This window comes from Protopterus annectens, chromosome 13.part0 (assembly GCF_019279795.1).
Source record: "Protopterus annectens isolate FY-2018-M chromosome 13.part0, PAN1.0, whole genome shotgun sequence".
In the NCBI taxonomy this organism is placed as follows: domain Eukaryota; kingdom Metazoa; phylum Chordata; order Ceratodontiformes; family Protopteridae; genus Protopterus; species Protopterus annectens.
The window spans coordinates 610,913,987-610,936,059 of record NC_056747.1 but is presented as its reverse complement, the minus strand read 5'-3'; the positions used below and the strand labels follow the sequence as shown (position 1 = coordinate 610,936,059).

The following is a 22,073-nucleotide window of genomic DNA, read 5'->3' as shown; positions in this document are numbered from 1 at the left end:
TTTGAAGTGTAAGTTGGGAGTGACTGCTTTGGAACAGAGGGAGAAGGGAAGACCTAGATTTAGGGATATCTGTTGTCTTCACCAAGTGATCTCTCTTTTGACAGACCCCAGCACTGGGATTTGAAAAGGCAAAAGGTGTTGGTGATGAGACCAAAGACACTTCAGATACCACTGCCTCTTTCTCTTGTGGAGTCTTGCCAGGAATATCATAAGAATCACAGAAGCCACAAGATCAAAATCCTGAGATATTTTCACACAGTTCACTGAAGTCCAAGTGGAAAACCCTAGAAATATCTCTAGATATAGATCAATTCTTTTTTCCTGTGGAAGAAAAGCTCTTTGAACCATGGTGTCTAGTTGACATCTCAGAAACGCAATCCTGTGAGAGAGTCAAGAAAGACTTTTGAATGTTCTCTTGGAATCTCAGCTTGCATAAGAGATCTCCAACCCTAGAGATAAATTTCTGATACTTTGAAAAGAAATTCTGCAAAGATAAGCAAGTACTCTAAATATGGAAAATGTGGATACCCTTGCAGCTTATAATAAGTGATAACTGGAGCTAGACACTTTCTGAACACTCTTGGTGCAGTGGCTACTCCCAAGAGAAAGGCAAAGAACTGATAATGTGGATCCAAACAAAACCTTAAACACCTGAAACTGGATGAATAGGGATTTGATGATAACCATCTTTTAAATCTACTGTTCTCAGAAAACATGAACAAGAAAGAAGAGGTACTTGGGCACACTCACATTTTTAGGAAAGAAAGATCCAGAATTGGTCTCCAAGCATTTTCTTTCTTTGGCACTAAAGGCATCCTTGAATAAAAAACGTTCTCAACCTGGGAAGGAGGAACTGGTTCTATTACTCCATGACCTACCATATGATGAAAAACAGGTGGAAATAAGAGAGTCTGATCTGGTGGATGAGGGATTACCCGTAGAAAGGAGGAATTTCCTCCCAGTGCCATTTGTCACCTTGATGAATGATCTTCGGAACGCATCTGTCTGAAGTTATTTGTTGCCAAACAGAAAGGGGGAGATTCAGACTTTCTTGAAGGAAAATGGGTCTATCAGGGTGGGAGAGGGGGACAAGGTTCCTTAAATAATCATTCTGAGTTGTTGGACTGTCCTTCATTTTAGGAGGTTCCAGGATTCTTTTTGGAATCCCCTAGCCTTGTCTTTAAAACATCTGTTTACATGCATTTTGTTCAGACTTTTTTTTTTGCCAAAATTTGATGAGGGGTTATAGAGAATCCCTTAGAAAATTTGGAAAAGGAGTGCTGAAAAATCTTTGAGATTCTCTGTATCAGCTTATTATTTTCATTATACTTTTTCATCCCCTTTGTAGGAGAGAGGCCACAAAATCTCTATTCAAAGTAGAATTCAAATTCTCATTTTAACATCATTTAAGAGGTTCTGAGAATGCAAAAATCTGAGGAGAAACCCCTGTATCCAACCCTTCATCTTCCGGCCAGATTCAGAATCTTGAATCACCTCAGGAAGCGAGACACCCCTCTTTCTTTTACCAGAAACTACCTTATAAGAAGGATCAATAGTCTGAATTAAGTCCTGAGCCAAACCCAATAAACTACTCCTGTCTAAGGAAATTTGACAAGGAATATACATATGTTTAGCTTTCAGTTTCTTTTTGACAGGAAAATGGGGCCAACAGTGTAAAAACTAGCAGGAGCAGCTTCCCCAGTTATGGGCACAACATTCTAACAAACAGGGAAACCTTCCCCGTTCTCCCTCCCAGGATCAACAAGAGTGTCTCTCCCTTGCCTACTGAAGGACCCTGACAGCCACAGTGAAAGTGGCTAACCCTCGGTCCATAGTGCCTATAGTTGTGACACTACAAGTATCCTGGGTAAAAGAGTGGTCTGAGGTAGAACTAATGGCCACAGCAAAGTCACCCACTTGCAACTAAGGCAAACTGCTAGCCTACTGCAGTGAGAAAAGCTGTTTGCTTAAGTTTTTTTCTTTTTGTGGCTGGAGGAAGGACCGACTGTGGGACCAAGAGTTTGTTCCATGATCAGGTTGAAAATGGCATCACTTTCCTGAAGGAAAAAAAGCAGCAAATGCTGGTAAAAATCTTTAGTCTTTACAAGTCACTTTTTCAGATAAAAACACAGTAAAAAGCACTTTAAACACTTTGCCAGTCCCAAAAGTAAAACCAACACAATTTCCCACAGAAAAACAAACGTTTTTCAAACACTTTAAACAGCTTTTAAACTAAGAGGAAAATCGAGCACTCGCATTTAAAAATACAATACAGACTCATGATTGTCTGTAAAAACACAAACTCATCTTTCCTGAATGGTAAGTTGTTCTAAAACACATTTTAGAAAGGCAAGTTTTCTTTTTTTCCCCCAAAGAGAACTTATTTGCCTAGCAAAGAACAACACAAGCTGACCGTTGATACTCGAAAGCCACAGAGAAGGGTACTCTCTGTCAGCGGAAATGCTCTGAAGAGGTTGGCCCCAAAACCTGCCTTTTTAGTCAACTCAGCTCGAGCTGGCTGTTTTTGGAAGCTGGACAGTTGTCATATCCTTGTTGGGGTATAACCCAGATATAGTTAAGGCTAATGCATCAATAATTAGCATGATGGACATATAAATTTACTTCATCACATGTTATTCTCCCATAGTTAGTGAAGAAGAAGCCAAAAAATCCAGTTACTGGAAGAAGGTTCTCTTATCTGTTCACAACCTGGGAAGGGTTACATCCCATGATCTACTACAAAAATCTGCCAGCCTATAGGACAGAATTCTGCACTCATGCAATTTCCCCTCTGGGAGAAGTATGGTACTGCACAACTGGGTACCATTCAATATCGTTCCTACTAAGTGTCTCTCTACTTGGACAGGGAAAGAACATGGAATGTTAAAGGGCAGAAGTTTACAACTGAGGTTAGGTTTGGCTATCACAGACAAATACATCACAGAAATAAAGTGTGCAAATACATACATACATATATATATATATATATATATATTTATCTATATATATATGGGTCTACTTCATAATGTCGACGTTTCAGAATGCCGACTTTCATATGGCCGACACCATATGATCGGCATTCCAAAAGACCGACATCCTGAAATAGCACCATTTACCTACCTTTAAACACAGTAAAACTATGTTATGCAGAGTGGCAAGCCCCCCTGCGTCCCCCACACCCCTTGCTACTTAAATATTCTCACTCAGAGATCGCACTACAGTGCAGGAAAGGGGAATCTCCCAGTCCCACACTGTAGCAGGATCTCCGCTATCATTTGTCAGCCTTTCAAACATTCGCTCATATGGTGTCAGCCATATGAGTTTCGAACATTAGAAAGTTAGAACAAATGAAGGGCTCCCAGATATATACACACACATATATATATATATATATATATATATATATACACACACACACACACACACACACACATGTATGTACATGTGTATGTATGTGTGTGTGTGTGTGTATATATATATATATGTGTGTGTGTGTGTGTGTGTGTGTGTGTGTGTGTATATATATATATATATATATATATATATATATATATATATATATATAGTGTGTACACATGACAGATTATCTGAAGAATTCAACTGTAATCCAACAGCAAGGAACAGGCAGGATGTAGTCAAATGACCCTTTATTTGTAAGCGCTTTCGGTAGGGAGATTCTCACCTCCTTCTTCAGACAAAAATATTACAATAGTAAATGTCATTACCATATTAAATAATGTAATTGGTGATGACATCACAATCATACCCCAACATTTAAAAAGATACACAACTTTTTCATACTTTAAAACTTATTTACATAAAAAAGTTGGCTCTATACCAGAGGCTAATCTATGTATAAAAAACAGTTCTGTACAAAAAACAATTGATTTTAATATGTTTATATAAAAACATTTCTGTAACTACTGACCAAATGGTCAGAAGGACAAAGCAAATTGGGCCAAATTATTGGGGGAGAAGCCGATGATTACTTATAGGCGTGGACCAAATCTTAAACAACTTTTAGAATGAACAAAAACTAAAACAAATAAGAAAGGGTCAGGCATGAAAAGATGTGGCACATGCCATTATTGTAAATATATTTTGGTTAGTTCTACTATTAACATGGCTAGCACAAAGTTTTCCATTTATGGCTCTTTTAATTGTAATTCAAATGGAGTGGTCTATACGGCAATATGTAAAAAGTGTCCAGCTTTTTACATAGGCAAAACCGATAGACCACTCAAGAAAAGAATATATGAACATGTATATGCTATGGGAAGAGGTGATTTGAACAACGCTCTTGCAAAACATATATATAATAATCCAGATCATAGTTTTTGTTTTGCAGTTGTGCATCAGGTTCAACCACATGTTAGAGGGGGCCCTTGGCAGTTGAAATTGGAACAAGAAGCTTTTTGGCAGATTCGTACTGCTGCTTATATGCCTCCTGGCCTCAATGAGATATTGTCCATTAAATGTTTCTTGAAATTGATGGCATTAAATAGATGAATTGTTATAATATATCATATTATACTTTCTGCCATTTAGATTTATGCTTAAAGTCTATTTTTATATGACAAGAGTCAGCCACTTTTATTATTTCAGAGTTTAAGCATCATTCAATTTTAACATAATATTTGTAGAGAAGTTCATTATTTATCATATATTAAGCTTTCTCTATACATAATACAGTTTGTTGTATCTGGTACTTTTTAATTTTTTATTTTTCACTATTTTTCTGCTTGCTTTGTCCTTCTAAGCTAGAATAAAACATCTGACATCGATTCAGAATGGTTTACCTGTGTGTCCTTTCACGGAGTTTGCCTACTTCTGGACTTATACACCAACCAAGAATGTCTGGATTACATTTCTAATGACTGATTTACTTTAAGTATTTGCAATTAGGTCATCAAAAAGGAACTCTCCCAGCTTGACAAACTCCAGGAAAACATTTAGGCTCTTGTGGCTGATACACCTTGGTCCAGTTGACATAACAGGTACCATCTTAGATAACTATAAAGGTGCTGCTACTATAATTTATTGAAAGCACCCAAGATGAAGAGAATCTCTTAGCAACTTCTCCTCCCTATGTAAGAGAGTCACTTAAAAATGCTGCTATTCTTAAAGCCGCATGATGAAAACCTTAAGTTCTTGCTAATGTCTTGGGGGGGGGGGGGGGAAGGACTATTCTTTTCTACGGTTTTCCTCCATTTCATAAATAAAGCTTCCATAACAATTTTAAAGATAAGAGGAGAAAGGATTTGGCTTCTGAGGAAACCTATATTCAAGATGCAACACAAAACTGAAAATTCAGTCTTTAGTACAATAACAACCTGTAAATATATATTTACACATTTCTCTACAATTGTGCAAAATCAGCAACAAGAAGTTAACTGGAGAATACATTTTATGTACCGGAAAACAATTTATTATAACTGCTGTATTTTACTAAAGACTGGCAAAACATCTTGAAGAAAATAATGATACACTGGCATGTAGCGGAAGTAGGATGTGAAGGTGTCTGAAGCAACAAGAACATAAGAATCTCTTAATGATGCTGCTTATACATGGACCTCTGGTATGGGACTATCATCATGCTTCACAGGGACAAAGGTCTGGAATTAATTTGGTACTTGAAAATTAACCTTAGTGTTATCTTTTACTGTTAAACAGACTCCCTCTCAAATAGATAATTAAATAAAAAAAGCAAATAAGCATGCATATGGGGAATGCAGGAAAGAGAAAAATAGCAATACAACTCTCAAAGAAATCAGGAACAGTAACATATTACACCATCCATCTTTGGAATGTCAACTGCTAACACTTTTCAGAATGAAGAAATCCTAATGCAGAATTTTTCACCCAAGCTAAAGCCAACACTAAACACAAAAACAGCAATTCTGCCAGTTCTTTCATGTGACTGAAACAAGCACACACAAATTAAATTAAAATGTAAACCTACAAAACTCGAGTGTTCCAGGTGTGCTTTCTCTCTGCTCAACACTGTTATGTCCATCACAAGGACAAACAGGCGGTCACAACTAGAAGAAAATTAAGCTACTCCATTAAATATACAATCTGTTCTAACAATGCATTTCCCTGAACCTGCAGCCTCATGCTTGAAAAAAGTGTTCTTAATAACAAAGGTGGGAACCATTTAACCTCCCACCCACAAGTTCATGGGTTCATAGCAGGTTACTAGGCTAGTGGTCCTAGAGCCTTTACAAGCCTAGCCGTGTTAATCCCAAGTCTCCCAATTTGCTCTTTTTTGGATAGTTCGGAGAATGAATTTATGAACAGAGCATGTCTGTGATCAACACTGGCTACCCCTGTCCATAAGGGACATGGGTGCCACAAAAATGTTCATATGCTTATTACAGGAATGTCTGTTTAAGATCATGAGTTTCATTCCTAAAGTCAATTCTGATATTCTCTTTCACACTGAAGAGGAACGTGCCTACCCCGTCTTAACTTTCTCTAACATAATGGTTCCACTGGGGATCGAACCCAGGACCCTCTGCATGTCACGTAGATGTGAGTACCATTACACCACAGTACCTGTGTGTGCCCATATCCCTTGCATTAATCACAAATTAAGATGGTATAAAACATGAAAAACAAAAAATGGCTATGCAAAGGACATTCTGAATTTGATAGGCTTTCGAAAAGTAAAATAACATTAACAAATTGTGTTCATCAGTCTTCTTACCTGAGAATTACTGTGTCATTCTGTCTATTCAAATATCCTTCACTAGCAAGCAGATCAAGTCGGAAAAATCTGTTGTAGCCCCAGCACTCCCCAACCTCAAAGTCAGATGCAAATTCTCGAATTATGTTTTTAGTAGGGTCATTGCTAGATTGGTGAACCATTTCCACACGGTACTCATACCTAGCAAAAATAAATAAATTTAAATAACATTCAGCATATCCAGTAACTGTGCTATGTAGCAGCCTCAGAAATACATTAGTACGTAAACGTACGCATGATGTCCAGTTGTCATAAATAGTATTTGTAAGCTGTCCTCAGTTGTGGAGCTCAGTGATTACATTTTGAACCAAAGATGCTAAGATTCAGCTGTACCACTACTGAGGCAGGTCTGGTACATACATGATACCATGGGCTAGAGTACAGCACATGAAAACTTATCTCAACATGGTCACCAAATATTTCAGTATCTTTTTGCTGAGGTAGTACACAATACAGCATGATCATCACAGTTAACCAAATGCCTAAAATCCTTAGAATGACAAAGCACATGTTCCAGGAGCATGACACAAAGGGAAAAAAAAACTGTTCACAAGAAAAGAATACATTATTCTACACAGGACACAGAAGCAGTCTTCACATAAGAAAGTTAAGTTTTTAAGAGAATACCATCTAGAAAGATGTGTTGAGACTGAATACAGTCCAAAAGGATCCAGATTACATTAGGCACTCAATCTATATCTTCCCTGAATCTAGTTTTACACAGTAATTTTTAACAATGTGTTGAAACAGCTTTTGAAAAGATTGTTGGTAGAGATGTAAGAAATGCAGGTTGCCTGGAAATGGTACTAAAGACCATCACTCTCTCACGCACACGCTCACGCACACACACACACACACACACACACACACACACACACACACACACACACATATACACACACACACACCAGAAGCATGCTATCTCCAAAGAGCCGATGAAGTGTAATACTTAAGGAAGTCATGTAATGTGTTCCACAAGGGCATAATACAAATTAGCTCAACAGGAACAGGTTATGTTCTCAGCTATGCAGCCTCCACTTAAGATAACAACATGAATCTGAACACTATGACCATGATGAGACTGAATTCTAGAACTCTGGAAACCAGGCACTTAGTTTTAAGAGCTTGTTCACATGAATCCAGAGTGAAAATAAAGAAGTTATGTACTTGCCATAATGTTCCATCTGTGTTGTCTATCTTCATTTATTCTTGACTGATGGGTTCAGTTCCGAACATCGGAACAGACTCAGACATTACTATAGCTCGTGATCATTAAAAACTCTCGAGCTTAAGCCCTACCCACAATGCCTCTCTCCTAAATACCTCAGATCGAGACTGCAGGAAAACAGAATGACAAACATTCTTCCTTCATACAGGCTATATCCGGAACCTTTATAGATAAACAGTAATAAGATATTCACTCTGGATTCATGTGAACAAGCTCTTAAAACTAAGTGCCTGGTTTCCAGAGTTCTAGAATTCAGTCTCATCATGGTCATAGTGTTCAGATTCATGTTGTTATCTTAAGTGGAGGCTACATAGCTGAGAACATAACCTGTTCCTGGAAGCCCAAGCTGCTGAGCGACCCTGGCCCCAACGCCTTTAGCCGTCTCAACACCCGCTCACTGAACTCCATATCCTGTCCTTGGGAATCTGACTCCTCTGACCTGAAGGCTAAGGACCCACTCCAAGCTGGTGTTACAGCATAGCAACTACCATCCTGCTCCCCAAAGTATAAGAAAGGAAGCAAACACCCGCTCACTGAACTCCATATCCTGTCCTTGGGAATCTGACTCCTCTGACCTGAAGGCTAAGGACCCACTCCAAGCTGGTGTTACAGCATAGCAACTACCATCCTGCTCCCCAAAGTATAAGAAAGGAAGCAAACACCTGCTCACTGAACTCCATATCCTGTCCTTGGGAATCTGACTCCTCTGACCTGAAGGCTAAGGACCCACTCCAAGCTGGTGTTATAGCATAGCAACTACCATCCTGCTCCCCAAAGTATAAGAAAGGAAGCAAACACCCGCTCACTGAACTCCATATCCTGTCCTTGGGAATCTGACTCCTCTGACCTGAAGGCTAAGGACCCACTCCAAGCTGGTGTTACAGCACAGCAACTACCATCTTGCTCCCCAAAGTATAAGAAAGGAAGCAAAGTATGTTGGTATCCTAAACCTGCTAGTCCAGTCTAGTATTTCTACAACTAATTGAAGGTGACTAATAGGTCGCTTTAAGCCAGGATAGCCAGCAGCATTTCCAGTGTAGACTGTGTAGCTTTCCTCTGTACACACGTTGTACCTTACTTCTTGCCCATTAATCTTTATCCCTGGCCTGTCCTCTCAGAATTTCCACTGTAATTTTAGAGTTTTACCACTAGGTGGCACCCTCTCCAAGCTTTTTTTCTCCCCTCTCAGCTTGCCTGCTACCTCAACTATTTATCCCTTTTTTATCTTCTGGCCCAAGCTTCATGGTTAAATGTTCGCCACTTCTTCTCTGTGACTACTCTAGTACACTCCACTTCATCCTGCTATAAATATATTTTACTGACTAACCCCCCCATACTTATCCCACTTCTACCCTATTTTTCTTTACTTACCTCTTTTACTACCCTACCTTATGGCATACGCTCTTTTACTGATCGTTTTTCTCAACATTCTGTCCTCTCTTGTCTCTACCCGCTCTGTTCGCCCTGTGGGCTCACTCCGCTCCCCTCCCTACCCCCAATTCCCACCCACCCCAGGGGTCCTACTCTTATACTTTCTAACCACACCTCTTCCTTTCCCACTACCCAATTCACATTTCCCATCAGCTAATTGCTCTTTCATTTCCCATCTCATACCACTCCCCTCTTTAATCACCACACCCTCCTATCACTGCACACTCCCAGCCTTTTCACCTCCCTCCCTACCTAGTCACAACATATAACTAATCTTTCCAAATGGCCTATTCAACTATCCCTTTTCAAATTCGATTCTGCTTCATTCTTTTACTACTACCATTACTAACCTTCACATATTTTCTATCTTCATATGAGCACCTATTATATCCACAACCAGACCACCCCAAACAACAAACCAACTCCCAGTCCATACCACACCTATATAACCATGCAGTAATAACATACTCACCTAGCTACCTACTATCAAAGTATCATAGAACACTACACATTAAATATAATGCACAATATTTCAAAAGACTGTTATTTCTCTACAACAAACTCCCTATCCCAAGCCATCTACTACAACTTCTCACAGTAAAGGATGGTGATATTCATCCTAACCCAGGTCCAACTGCAACCCCTATCACTCTTCATTACCTTAATCAGTCTATCAATTCTCCCCTTGCAAGACCTTCTAACTCACTCCTACTGGCTCATCTCAACATACGTAGCATTAACAACAAATTAACTCAACTCCATGCTCTCCTAAAGTGTACACCTTTGACATTATTTGCCTAACTGAAACATGGCTAAAACCTGCCATCAAAGATAATGAAATTATCCCACCTGGATATAATATCCTAAGGCTTGACAGAGTAGCTAAGAAAGGTGGTGGTGTGGCTATTCTATTTAAATCAGGCTTTCAACTAACCACTTATAACTGTAACATACCACTGGACTCCAAAACAGAAATTCTCATTACTAAACTTGAACTTAACAATGCTAAATCAATCTATATCATCTGTATGTATCTGCCCCCTGGAAATAACATAGCCACCTTGGAAAATATCCTCTGCTGGCTATCCCAACACCTACCTCAAGAAACCATTATCCTAGGCGATATGAATTTAGACTGGAATACTTATTGTAGTAGCCTCCCTACCACTCACATAAACCTATATGGTTTCTCCCAGACCATTACCTCCCCCACCAGAATAAATAAATCTAACAAAAGAGCTAACACACTAGATTTGATTCTAACTAACAATCATACTCACTACTATGACTCTGGAACCCTCCCTGATGACATTAGTGACCACTCACTCACCTATATCATTAGACATAAAACCAACACCCCTAACCCAACCTCTACCAGACATATTAGATCCAAAAAGAAATTTAACCCTGATCTATTCAAAACTGAACTTACAGCTTGCAACTGGACTCCCTTAAAACATCTTCCTTTAGATGAAGCCGTTGATTTCTTTAACTCTACCTTCCTTGCCATTCTTAATCACCGTGATCCAACCAGATCTATAAGAATTAAGGCCAAGCCTGCCCCATGGCTTTCCAGCGAAACCAAAGACAAAATTCACATCAGAAATAAATACTAGGCCAAATGGAGAATGACAAAAAACACCACTGACCAACTAACATTTAGAAAGCTAAGAAATGACACTAAAAAGGCCATACTCTCTGATAAGCAAAACTACTACTTACAATACCAACAACCTAATCACAACAACCCACAGAAATTCTGGGCCCGCATCAAGCAATTACTGCACCCAGGTAAATCTACTACACCAAACCCTCAAAATACAGACTCTAATAATCCAATCCAAACAGCTAATACCTTCAATACCTTTTTTACAGATACTATCCAATTATTAGCCAGGCAACTAACACCTAATACCTTCACAATACCCTCATACTCCTCAACCCCACCACCCCCCTTTCATTTCAAACCTGTTACAACCTCATTTATTCAAACCCTTTTGAATAAACTGAAACCATGCTCTCCTTCTGCAGACCTACTGCCTTCTGAATATCTACAGATATCATCCAAGGCCATAGCCTATCCTATTTCTATATTAATAAATACATCGATTACTGAAGGTTACATCCCCACTATATGGAAAGTCTCCCACATAATCCCCCTACATAAAGGAGGACATTCCACAGAAATATCAAACTATCGCCCCATTGCCCTACTTTCTCCCCTAGCTAAAATTATGGAGAAGTGTATCCATAAGCAACTACTCCACCATCTAACTGGAAATAACTTACTTTCCAACTGTCAACATGGTTTCAGACCCTCACACAGCACTACCACTGCCCTCTTGTCTTTCACTGACTATATTAACAGGCACCGAAACCTGAACAACCTTTCTTCTGCTCTATTCATCGACTTGTCCAAAGCATTTGAAATGGTAAACCACCAAATTCTCTTAAACATCCTGAAATCTCTCTCATTAGACCCACTTTCCATAAAATGGTTCCAATCCTACCTTGACAACAGACAACAAGCAGTACTTTGGCAAAACACTTTATCCACCCTTCTACCTGTTACCTTAGGAGTCCCTCAGGGATCCATACTTGGACCTCTTCTTTTCTCTATATTTATTAATGACCTTCATCTAGCTATCCCACAAGCCACCTGCATACAATATGCTGATGACTCAACCCTATTATGTTCAGCTACATCATCCCATGACCTTCATGCTCTCACCCAAAAAGTATTCAACATAGTTGAAAAATGGTTCTCTCAGCATTGCCTCCTCTTAAACCCTAAAAAAACCAAACTTCTCCTCTTCACGCCTACTCATAAGTCCTCCCCTCTCCACGCCTACTCATAAGTCCTCCCCTCTCCAATTCTCAGTAACATCTACCAATGATACTATTATATCTCCTGACTCTACCACCAAACTACTCGGTGTCACCATTGACAATAATCTCAACGTTGACATCCATATCAATAATAACATAAAGACTGTTAATAAAAAAATCAGTACCCTCTACAGGATAAAACCCTTCCTTTCCCCCACTGCTAAAATTACAGTTGCCCACACACACTTGATCTCTACACTCCTTTATGCCTCTCCCATTTTTACTAATCTCTCCAAGAATAACCTCAACAAATTGGAAATGGCTTATAATAACATAGCACAATTTACTACAGGCAACTCATTTAGAACCCATCATTGCATTAACCTAAAACAGCTAGGATGTTTAGAACTACAACACCTGATTAAATTTCACCAACTCACCCTTGCCCACAACATCCTTTATAAACCTTCTAATACTCCAAGTTTATCTACCCTAATCACCCCTACACAAATCTGAAGTCCTTACGCTCATCTCAAAAACTACTAGTCCACACCACTAAACCTAACAACAGAGCTGGGGATTCCCTTTTCTCTAATTCTGTAGGTAAATCCTGGAATCTTCTCCCTTGTGACCTCTCCTCACTCACCTCATTATCTCTCTTTAAAAATAGACTTAAACTTCTCCTCAAAACTCACTGGCTATGCCCCTGTTCAAAACCAGACTAGTCATCTACTTCTACTAAGTTATCTAACCTATCCAGTGCTTACTAGCCTCTGCTACTTTTTTCCCCCATCTTATCATACTTTTCTTATCTACCCCTTTTCTTTTTTTATATCCTCTTTTTACTTTCTCTTCTTAAGTAACTCCTTTGCTACATTACTTCTCACCTAACTTCCTTTGTTTAACTATGACCTAACCTGATATGTCTCCATACTTGAAATTTCACTGTTTTATGATTTGTTTCCTCAATAATATATTCTGTTACAAACTCTGTACTGTTAATTACTTAATACCATTGTTGATGAGTTTTATTTCCTTTTTAAAGTTGCTATTTTTATTAGTATATTGATATTTTTTTTTCTGTGTTGTTTGAACTTGTACTATTGTATTTAGACCATGTCTTGGAGCTTATCTCCCCGGGCCTCTAATGAAAAAGGACATGTATCCAGCTAGACTAGCCCGGTCAACAAATGTAAAATAAATAAATAAATAAAAAATATTGTCCGTTCCAAGAATACTACTGTTAAGGCAGGGGGAAGGAGGGAGGAAAGTCAAGAATAAATGAAGATATACAACACAGACGGAACGTTTGAGTATGTACAAAACTTCTTTATCTGATGTTGTCAATCTTCATTTACTCTTGACTAATAGGACAGAGTCCTCAACTTCCTTTGATCTTGGGAGGATTCAAGGAAGTATATTTATGTACTCCACTGCACCACGTGGGTCTCTCCACCATGAGACCAAATTCAATGGTGAAGGTCTGTAGTAGCAGCTGAAGTTGCTGCTGCACATATATCATCCATAGAAGCTGAAGACAAAATACGAAAGTAGGTACAGCAAAGTAACCTTGTTGTATGCAGATAAAAACATAACTGTCTGTGAACATCTAATACCAACAATACTTACTTTTATTTGAAAGGTTGGAAAAGAAAACTAGCAAACGGATTGTATAATTTACACTGGTGTGTGACATAACCTTAGGAATAAAGGAAGGGTTAATCCTTACAGAGAGTCTCTCTCTCTCTCTCTCTCTCTCTCTGAAAGAAGAATGGAGGTTTACATAATAAGGCTTGTCATTTAGGAATTCCTATGGAAGAAGCCAACACCACTAAGAAATAACTTATTCCTGGACCAATGTTTTGTATCTTTCCCATTTAGCAATAGGTCAGCAGGGTGGCTGTACAAACACTCAAGACAAAAACAGAGACTGGAAGGTGAGATGTGATCCTTATGAGGAAGTCTTAATAACAGAGCCCCTCCAAAAACAGCCATGCTAGCTGGACTTAGACAGCTGAAGTAGTAACTCCTGTGTTGAAAATGAAAGCTAAAGTGTAATGAATTTTGCCAATAGGAACCCACGAGTCAGTGTCACCTTCTGAAGTCCAAAGGGTGAAATTTCTTCCTCTTGCTAGTGTAGTTATGTGTGAATAGCTCATGAGAAGCTAACAGAACATGGCTTACTGGGAAATAAAGATTCATCCATCTGGCAGTGACTGGCACTGAGGGAATCAAGCTGTTGGGTTGAGAATGTTGGTTTGAGTCAAACTGGATGGGACAGAAAGTCTGGAGCTGGGTCCAAAGGCCATGATTTTCACATCAGGTAATGCAAAGAAAAAAGGGGAACACCATATTCATTTTGACCAATAAGGAGTAATGATGATTACTTTGCTCCACAATTGAACTGCTTTCTGTAAAACTTTGAAATTAAGGGGAAAATGGAGGAATGCATACAGAAATCCTGGGGACCAAGTGTGTAAAAGAGGATCCCTCAGTGACACCCCGGGGGGGGGGCACAGCAAGGTAGTTGCTGCATTTGTAGTTCAAACATGAGGCAAGAGGCTGCAGTAAGGCTGGCCCCCTTGATGAAGAAATCTTTTTCATCATGTTTAGATAGAGAGGTCACTCGTGACAGAAGATTAAATTGCTCAATTTGTCTGCTATCATAAACTGGTTGGGAGAAATCACCCACTGTCATGCTCTAAGTGCTACACGCCAAAGGGGGTTAAGGTTTGATATGTAAATTGGCCTTCAAAGGGAACCATGGTGTCTATAGCCCAGATAATGCCTGCTCTATCCATTGGGAGACATCTAATATATATAACAAGTCCCACGAACTGTTCCAAAAGTAATCTCTCCAAAGCACCAGCACTACGAAAGTCCAGTAAAATTGTATTTTATTCACAAAATGAAAACAGTTGAGCGCTTTCATCAAATAATGACTTCATCAGAACTGCTCAAATGAACAAATCATTCTCCTTTTAAAACTACCATTTACATCACCTGACTCTCTTCCATTACATGAATGACAAATTTAAAGTGCTAGTGCATATTATAGTTCCTTCTAAAATGTTTACAACTTTAATTAAATTCGTATTAAAAATTTTTTTTTCAATAGTAATCCTACACATAAAAACTGCTGCTTCTAGACTCCAAAAATTAATTATGCATATATATAAATCATTACATCATATGTACAAGTTAGTTTAAAAAAGTATGCATGAAATACACATATTAATATTGAATAAATAAATGAATGAATCATGTGTACTGACTTGTTTGACCAAGTATAAATGTGTATACTTGGGTAGAATGGATATATGAATAAATAAATAGGTTGAAGCAATACATTCCTTCTAGTCATTGTATCATTTGTACATAACATCTAAAATGGGCTTTATAGAAATTTGTTCATTTATCCCAGGATAGACAGATGCATTTAGTTTGATTTGCCACCTGATTTCCTTGTCACTCACTTTTAATTTTGTATCACCTCCCCTTATGTTCATTTTTACTGCCTCCAATATTCCAAATTTGAACCCTGAACATGCTGCACTATCCATCAAGTGCTTCGATAGTGCATTATTACAATCTTTTTTCTTTACACTGTACATATGGTCATAGATCCTGTTTCTTAAACAGCGGGTGGTCATCCCCACATAAAAACAGGGGCAGTCGTTACAGGTGGCTAAATACACTAAATTGTTAGTTCTACAATTCCCTCTCTGATATTTTATACATGTTTTATTATAGTTAGATAGCACTACTGTCTTAGTTTTTACTATATATCTACATTGATTACAGGTGCCACACATGGTGGTACCCAACCTCCCTACTATATCATTGTGCTTTTCCACTTTCTTTTCCAACAATCCCTTCATATTGTTCCCCCTTCTATGTACAAAATGGGGCACTTCCCCCAAAATTTTATACATCTTGTCATCCACTCTTAAAATATTCCAATTATGGTATATAATTTTCTTAACTTGTCCACTGAAATTATTATGTTGCAATACACATGCCATACCATATTTACCAATAGTATCCTCTTGGTCACCCTTAACTCCTTCCTCTTTCATTTGGTTAACTAGACCCACCCCAATCAGAGGTTTATATTTAATACCCCACTGTTTGTTAACATATCCAATAATGTCTTCTATCATGTCCATCGGATACCCCCTCTCCTTAAAAAATGCAGCTATTTTTGCTAATTCTTCCTTTACATCTTCCCTCTCAGAGGTCATCCTAGCCGCCCGGATACACTGACCCTTTATAATATTCCTTTTTTGAGCCCTAGGGTGATTACTCGTGTAGTGCAGATAAGAATTACTAAAAGTTTCCTTCCGGAAGATATTGGACTTAAATTTCCCTTCCTTTAAACTAATTTGGACATCCAGATAGGGTATGGTATCCTGATGTCTAGCCATTGTAAACTTAAAATGCTCACTACATGAATTCAAATATACATGAAACTGGTTCAATTGGTCAAGGTCCCCCTTCCACAAGATGAAAATATCATCCAAATAACGGAAATATCCGGAAATGTGTTCACTCCAATGAGTATTGAGTACATATTCCTTTTCCCAATCGAATACTACCAGGTTAGCATAAATGGGGGCGCATGCCGCCCCCATTGCCACCCCTTTCTCCTGTTTGTAGTATTCACCTTCATACCAAATATAATTGTGTGCTAGTACCAATTCCATAAATCCCTTTATAAGTAGGGTCTTTTCCCAAGATATTTCATTGGACCACATTATAGTCTCCTGTAATCTCTGCAGTCCATCATCTCTGGGGATATTCGAGAACAGGTCCACCACATCGATAGTTACTAACCATTTTACCTCATCAGCTAAATCTGGTACCAACCTACCCAAAAAATCCCATGAATCGATTACCAAATGTGGAATTTTGTTGACAATAGGTTTCAGCCATTGGTCAATGACCTTACCAAAAGGGAAAGTTTTAGACTGGCTCCCAGAAATAATGGGTCTGAATGGGGGGTCCTTTAGATGTTTATGGACTTTGGGAATACCTACAATGGTACTCATAATCGGATTTTTCACCTTGAGAAAACTATATAAGTTGTTATCAATCCTACCATCCATCAATAGGTCTTCCAGGTGTAGATCAATTTTACGATATCCGATGTTAACCTCGTTCACTGAGGATACCCTATACTTTCCGGACTGCAGTAAAATCGCATTAATCTTATTCCTATATTGCTGGGTGGGGTACAATACCACCCCTCCACCCTTGTCCGGTTTCATAATTCGTATATCCTTGTTTTCTTGTAGTTCTTTCAACACACCTGATTCTCCCTTTGTTAGATTGTACGTACCTTTGTAGTTCCTCATACTATATCTATATAAATCCTCTGTAATCAATTTCTCTAATGTACCTAGTAATGGGTTTAAGGGTGGAGTGTATGTACTTTTCCTTCGGAATTCATAGTCCTCATTTCTCACCACCCCATCACCACCCCATCATATATAACTTTCAGATTTAATTTCCTAATGTATTTCTTAACATCAATTATACTGTCAACTACATCATATTTAACACTAGGAATGAATTTCATTCCCTTGGAAAAAAGTGTAAAATGTTCTTTCTTAGGAGTCACATCAGTATAATTAAAAATAAAAAAATTCTCATAAGAATACGTAACATCATCCACCTTTATAATTTCCTTATTATCACTTTGCCTAAACCCGACCATCACTTGGTTACCCTTCCCCTCAAGGGGGATCCCCCCCCGTGTCTGAACTGTTTCTCTTGGAGACATCCATGGACACTATGATTTTGGCTGCGTTCAAAAAAAAAAGGAATGGTCCTGAGGGATCTCTTTCGAGTGCAACCTTGAAACTGGATCTTTTTTGCTATGATCAGAGGTCAGAACTGATCCGACATAAGTTGATGAGGTATTAACCATTGATATCAAAGTAGCCAGTGAAGAATTCTCCTGTGATAGTTTGTCAAGGGAACTAGGGCAATAGCCGCAGGGCTCTGAATCTAGGGGCTATGAAAGGTTCCTCATTGAAAATTGTAACAAGTTGGAGTCAATTGTGATTTTCGTAATTTACAATTGTTCCTAGGTATGTTCATGTTAAGAGAACATAGTCTCTAGCGTTTTTAACAAATGCCTCGGCAAAGTAGAAATAAGTTTGTCGTCCAGGTAAATAAACACCTGGGACTGTTGCAGTCACAAGATAGCTGCTGTTTATGCCATGTGTTTGGGAACATTTATATCTTGGTTGGTGTAGATGAAGGAAATGCAATCAGAGAGCCATTTTGAACACTGTGGGGACTGTGGTGAGGCCAGAGGACAAAACCCTGAACTGGTAATGACTGGCTACTAGCCAGAAGTGGAGAAAACTTCTGAAGCTTTTGTCCATTTATTAACGTAATATGCTTCCCGAAGATCTATGGAGCATATCCAGTCACCCTTTTTCAAGAACTGAAGATCGATCTGAAGTGTGACTATACAGAATCCCATTTTACAAACCAAGTTGCTCAGAATGCTGAAATCCAAAGATGGTCACTAGTCCCGTCTTTTCCTTTTTTTATTATTTTAGTAATTGCATAATGGTTGGATCCCTCTCATTGTGTGGACTATAGGGGATTTTCTTGTGTATTGGGGGGACCAGTAATTATATGATATAACCTCTGGCCATAAACTCCTACAGTCAAGAATCTGTAGTTATTTCTAGCCAGACGTTCAGGTGCAAGGATAAGCGCCCTCTCCAACTGCCCCCAGAGGAAGGTAATCAGGCTATTGTTCAGGAATACTGGTACGGCTTACTAAGGAAAGAATCTCAAATTGTGGTTCTGTGGACCTCCTCTGCCAGAAGAGTGGTGTTTTCCATTGAAGTTCCACCCTCTGCCACTGGGAGAATTGTTTCTACTCGTGTCTTGAAATGGTCCTTTGGATTTGGAACCACATTTCCCCAGCACTGCTCTGATTCCTGGAAAAGGATCCCTGGGGGAAAGGTATGTCTACAGCAGAAAGAGTGCTAATATCTTTCTTACACTTGAGTGATGCTTCTCAAACTTCTGGGCCAAAGGGAGATGGTCTGCTAAAAGAAGAATTGATTGATGAAGACCCAAATGACTCCACAAAATCACATAGATGCATCCAGGCATGTCTCCCAATGGCAACACCTGAACCTGCCATTCTGCAAGTGCAATGAGTGTTGTGGACGAGCTGGACACAGACTGTAGAGTAGATGACTGGGAAGTAACTTTCTCTTTTACCTCATCAGAGACATTCCTGCAAGGGTATCAGATAACTCTTTAAGCATATCCCCTTGAAATCTAGTAAAAGTGCCCAGAAATTCAAGGATCTTAAGGGACAGGTCGATGAAGTGTAAACGTGCTTTCCAAACCTATCCATTGTCTGAGACTCTCTGTTAGGCAGGTGAAGATAGGACTTTTTACAACCTACACCTTTCCTGAGGCAGCTGCAATGACCATGGACTCTATAGACAGATCTTTGGCCCTGAACTGTTTATCCTCGGGGGAAAGAAAGAATTTGTCAGGAGTACTGGGGATGGACTGAAAAGGAGTCAGGACCTTTCCACACCTGCTGAAAGATCAAATGAACAAGGTCATCAGCAGACAGAATCATCCAAGAGGCAGACGGTTGGGTGCTAAAGGGTAATTGCACTGATTCCACTGGGGGAGTTTTTTTGGGGGGGGACATCCAATCACTCCCTTGTTTTAGTGATTCCAAGGGTGTCTCCAAAGGAGAAATCTTTAGAGGATGACTTTAGAGACCCTTCTCCCTCACTGAATACAGTCTTATCAGTGACAGATTTCTTCATGAGCTGAAAATGCTTCTTCTGCACTTTCCCTTCTGAGAGGGCCTCCATGGTGGGAGGGGTGGGGAAGGGCATCAGAAGGATGGTTCAGATATCCAGGAAACCTGCCATCTGGGCATTCATTGGCTCTATGGAGATGTTGGTTAGATCTCTTCATAACCCTGAAGACTGAACTCCCTGAAGAGGGAAGGAACCGCAGAATCGAGAACAACTTCAGAACCACAGTTACTCCCCATCCCGAACAGACAAATGCAGAGGCAGAAGTCAGGGCTGAACCAATGCATGCTGATGGTCCGAGATGCAGGGACCACTCCAAGAAGTAGGAGTCGACTCCTGCTTCCCAGAGTTGATAGTACAGACTTGTTCTCTTATAGGTCTCCTAATCCAAAAGGCCAAAGAGCTCAGAGTGATCAGCGATTTTGGAATTTAAAGCATCTCCAGAACCAATGCAGTCAGCACGGAGAGGGTTGGGGCCGAATACTGTAAAGACTCAATAGGAGTGGACTTTCCTAGGAAGTATCCTGAAAAGGTTTAATCAGTGCCGGTAGGGCTAGCGTAGATGGAAAGTTCCACTCTGATAAGGCTAATCGGTTCCATAGATGTTGTCAGAACCGAAGCAATATTTGTTTTGGAACCAAAGATCCTTCGGTGTCTAAGATGCAGATACCAATAAGGCTATCAGTTTCATAGATGCTCTCAAAAATGAAGCAATATTTGTTTTGGAACCAAAGATCCTTCGGTGCTGAAGAGAGTTGGAACTGAAGCAATATTTGATTTGGAACCTAAGATCCTTCGGTGCTGAAGATGCTGATTCAAATAAGGTTATCAGTTCCAAAGCTGCTGTTGGAACCATAGCAATATGCTTAGAAGCAGTCAGGTCAGAGGAACTTAAGCAAACCAAAGCTCTGTGTTATCTAGACGATGGTGTAGAGGAAGAAGGTAGCACCAAAGTGCTTCCGTTCTCTTAATTTTTTGTCGAAACAGAAGGCAGGCTGATGAGACAGATGTTTCACTTTACTATTTGTCAGCACCAGAGAAGGCCTCTGTCTCAAAATTAATGCATGCTTAAGACACAATGTGAGTGTGGTATTTCTTCAGAAGGAAAAAAATGGACAGAAAGGGTGAATCCACTGGCTGAATTTTTGGCAGCTCATAAAAAAACAGAAAGGCCTTAGATTTTTCAACCAAGAACTTAAAAGGGAACCAGGAGGAAAGCAAAACAATAACAAGATTTTTTTTTTAAATCAACGAGTAGGAATAACCTACCAACAATGGTAGGAAAAGTACATGCTATACGGAAGAATAAAACTACCAACAATGGTAGAGAGAATACACTTGTATTGACTTAAAAAAGGAGAGCGCAGAAATCATATAGGAATAAGTAGATATACATAGTGAAGAAAAATTCTTTAGGGATGGTTGTAGATAGAAAAATCCCAAATAAATGACTTAGCTTGAGAGCTCTGGCAAACACGTCTTGTCTCTGGAAGCAGCAAACGAGATATGAAGTAAATAGGAGAGAGGCACTGTGGGAGTAAGGCTTACGCTTGAGAGTTTTTAGTGATTGTGAGCTGTAGTAACATCTCAGCCAGTTCCGATGTTTGGGACCGAACCCATCAGTCAACAGCAAAAGAAGACTGACTACATCAGATATGTTTATATTGAAGTAGAAATCTGTCTAAGTGAAATGCCTTAAAAGAAAGTCAAGTCACAAGAGTACGCGTATGAAATTTCTTTTAACTCATTCAAACTCCGCAACTGTAAAATATCAAACCTACAGTGGCCTGAGTGCTTTCTGAAAAATCAAGTTAAAAAGCATTAGCTAAACAAAAGTAAATACCTTGTGAACAGTAAATGCTGCTAAAACAAGTAAACAGCTATGTGGTTCAGCAACAAACCTTTACAATCAAATAATTTACAGCCTTTAAAGCAATTCTGTAAACACAAACCAAACAAACAAATAACCATGCATATAGAAATGCAGAAAGAAAGACAGGAAAAGAGCAATAAAACTCTC

General features: G+C 39.1%; 1 protein-coding gene across 2 annotated transcripts in view; it reads right to left on the bottom strand.

Moving 5' to 3' along the window:
- Positions 1-22,073, bottom strand: part of TRIM37 (tripartite motif containing 37) — a 2,575,817-nt gene that overhangs the window by 1,312,852 nt on the left and 1,240,892 nt on the right. For both annotated transcript variants that reach the window (XM_044054277.1, XM_044054276.1), the window contains exon 14: positions 6,710-6,889. In XM_044054277.1, the coding sequence (XP_043910212.1) occupies positions 6,710-6,889 (180 nt within the window). The remainder of the gene's footprint in view (positions 1-6,709; positions 6,890-22,073) is intronic.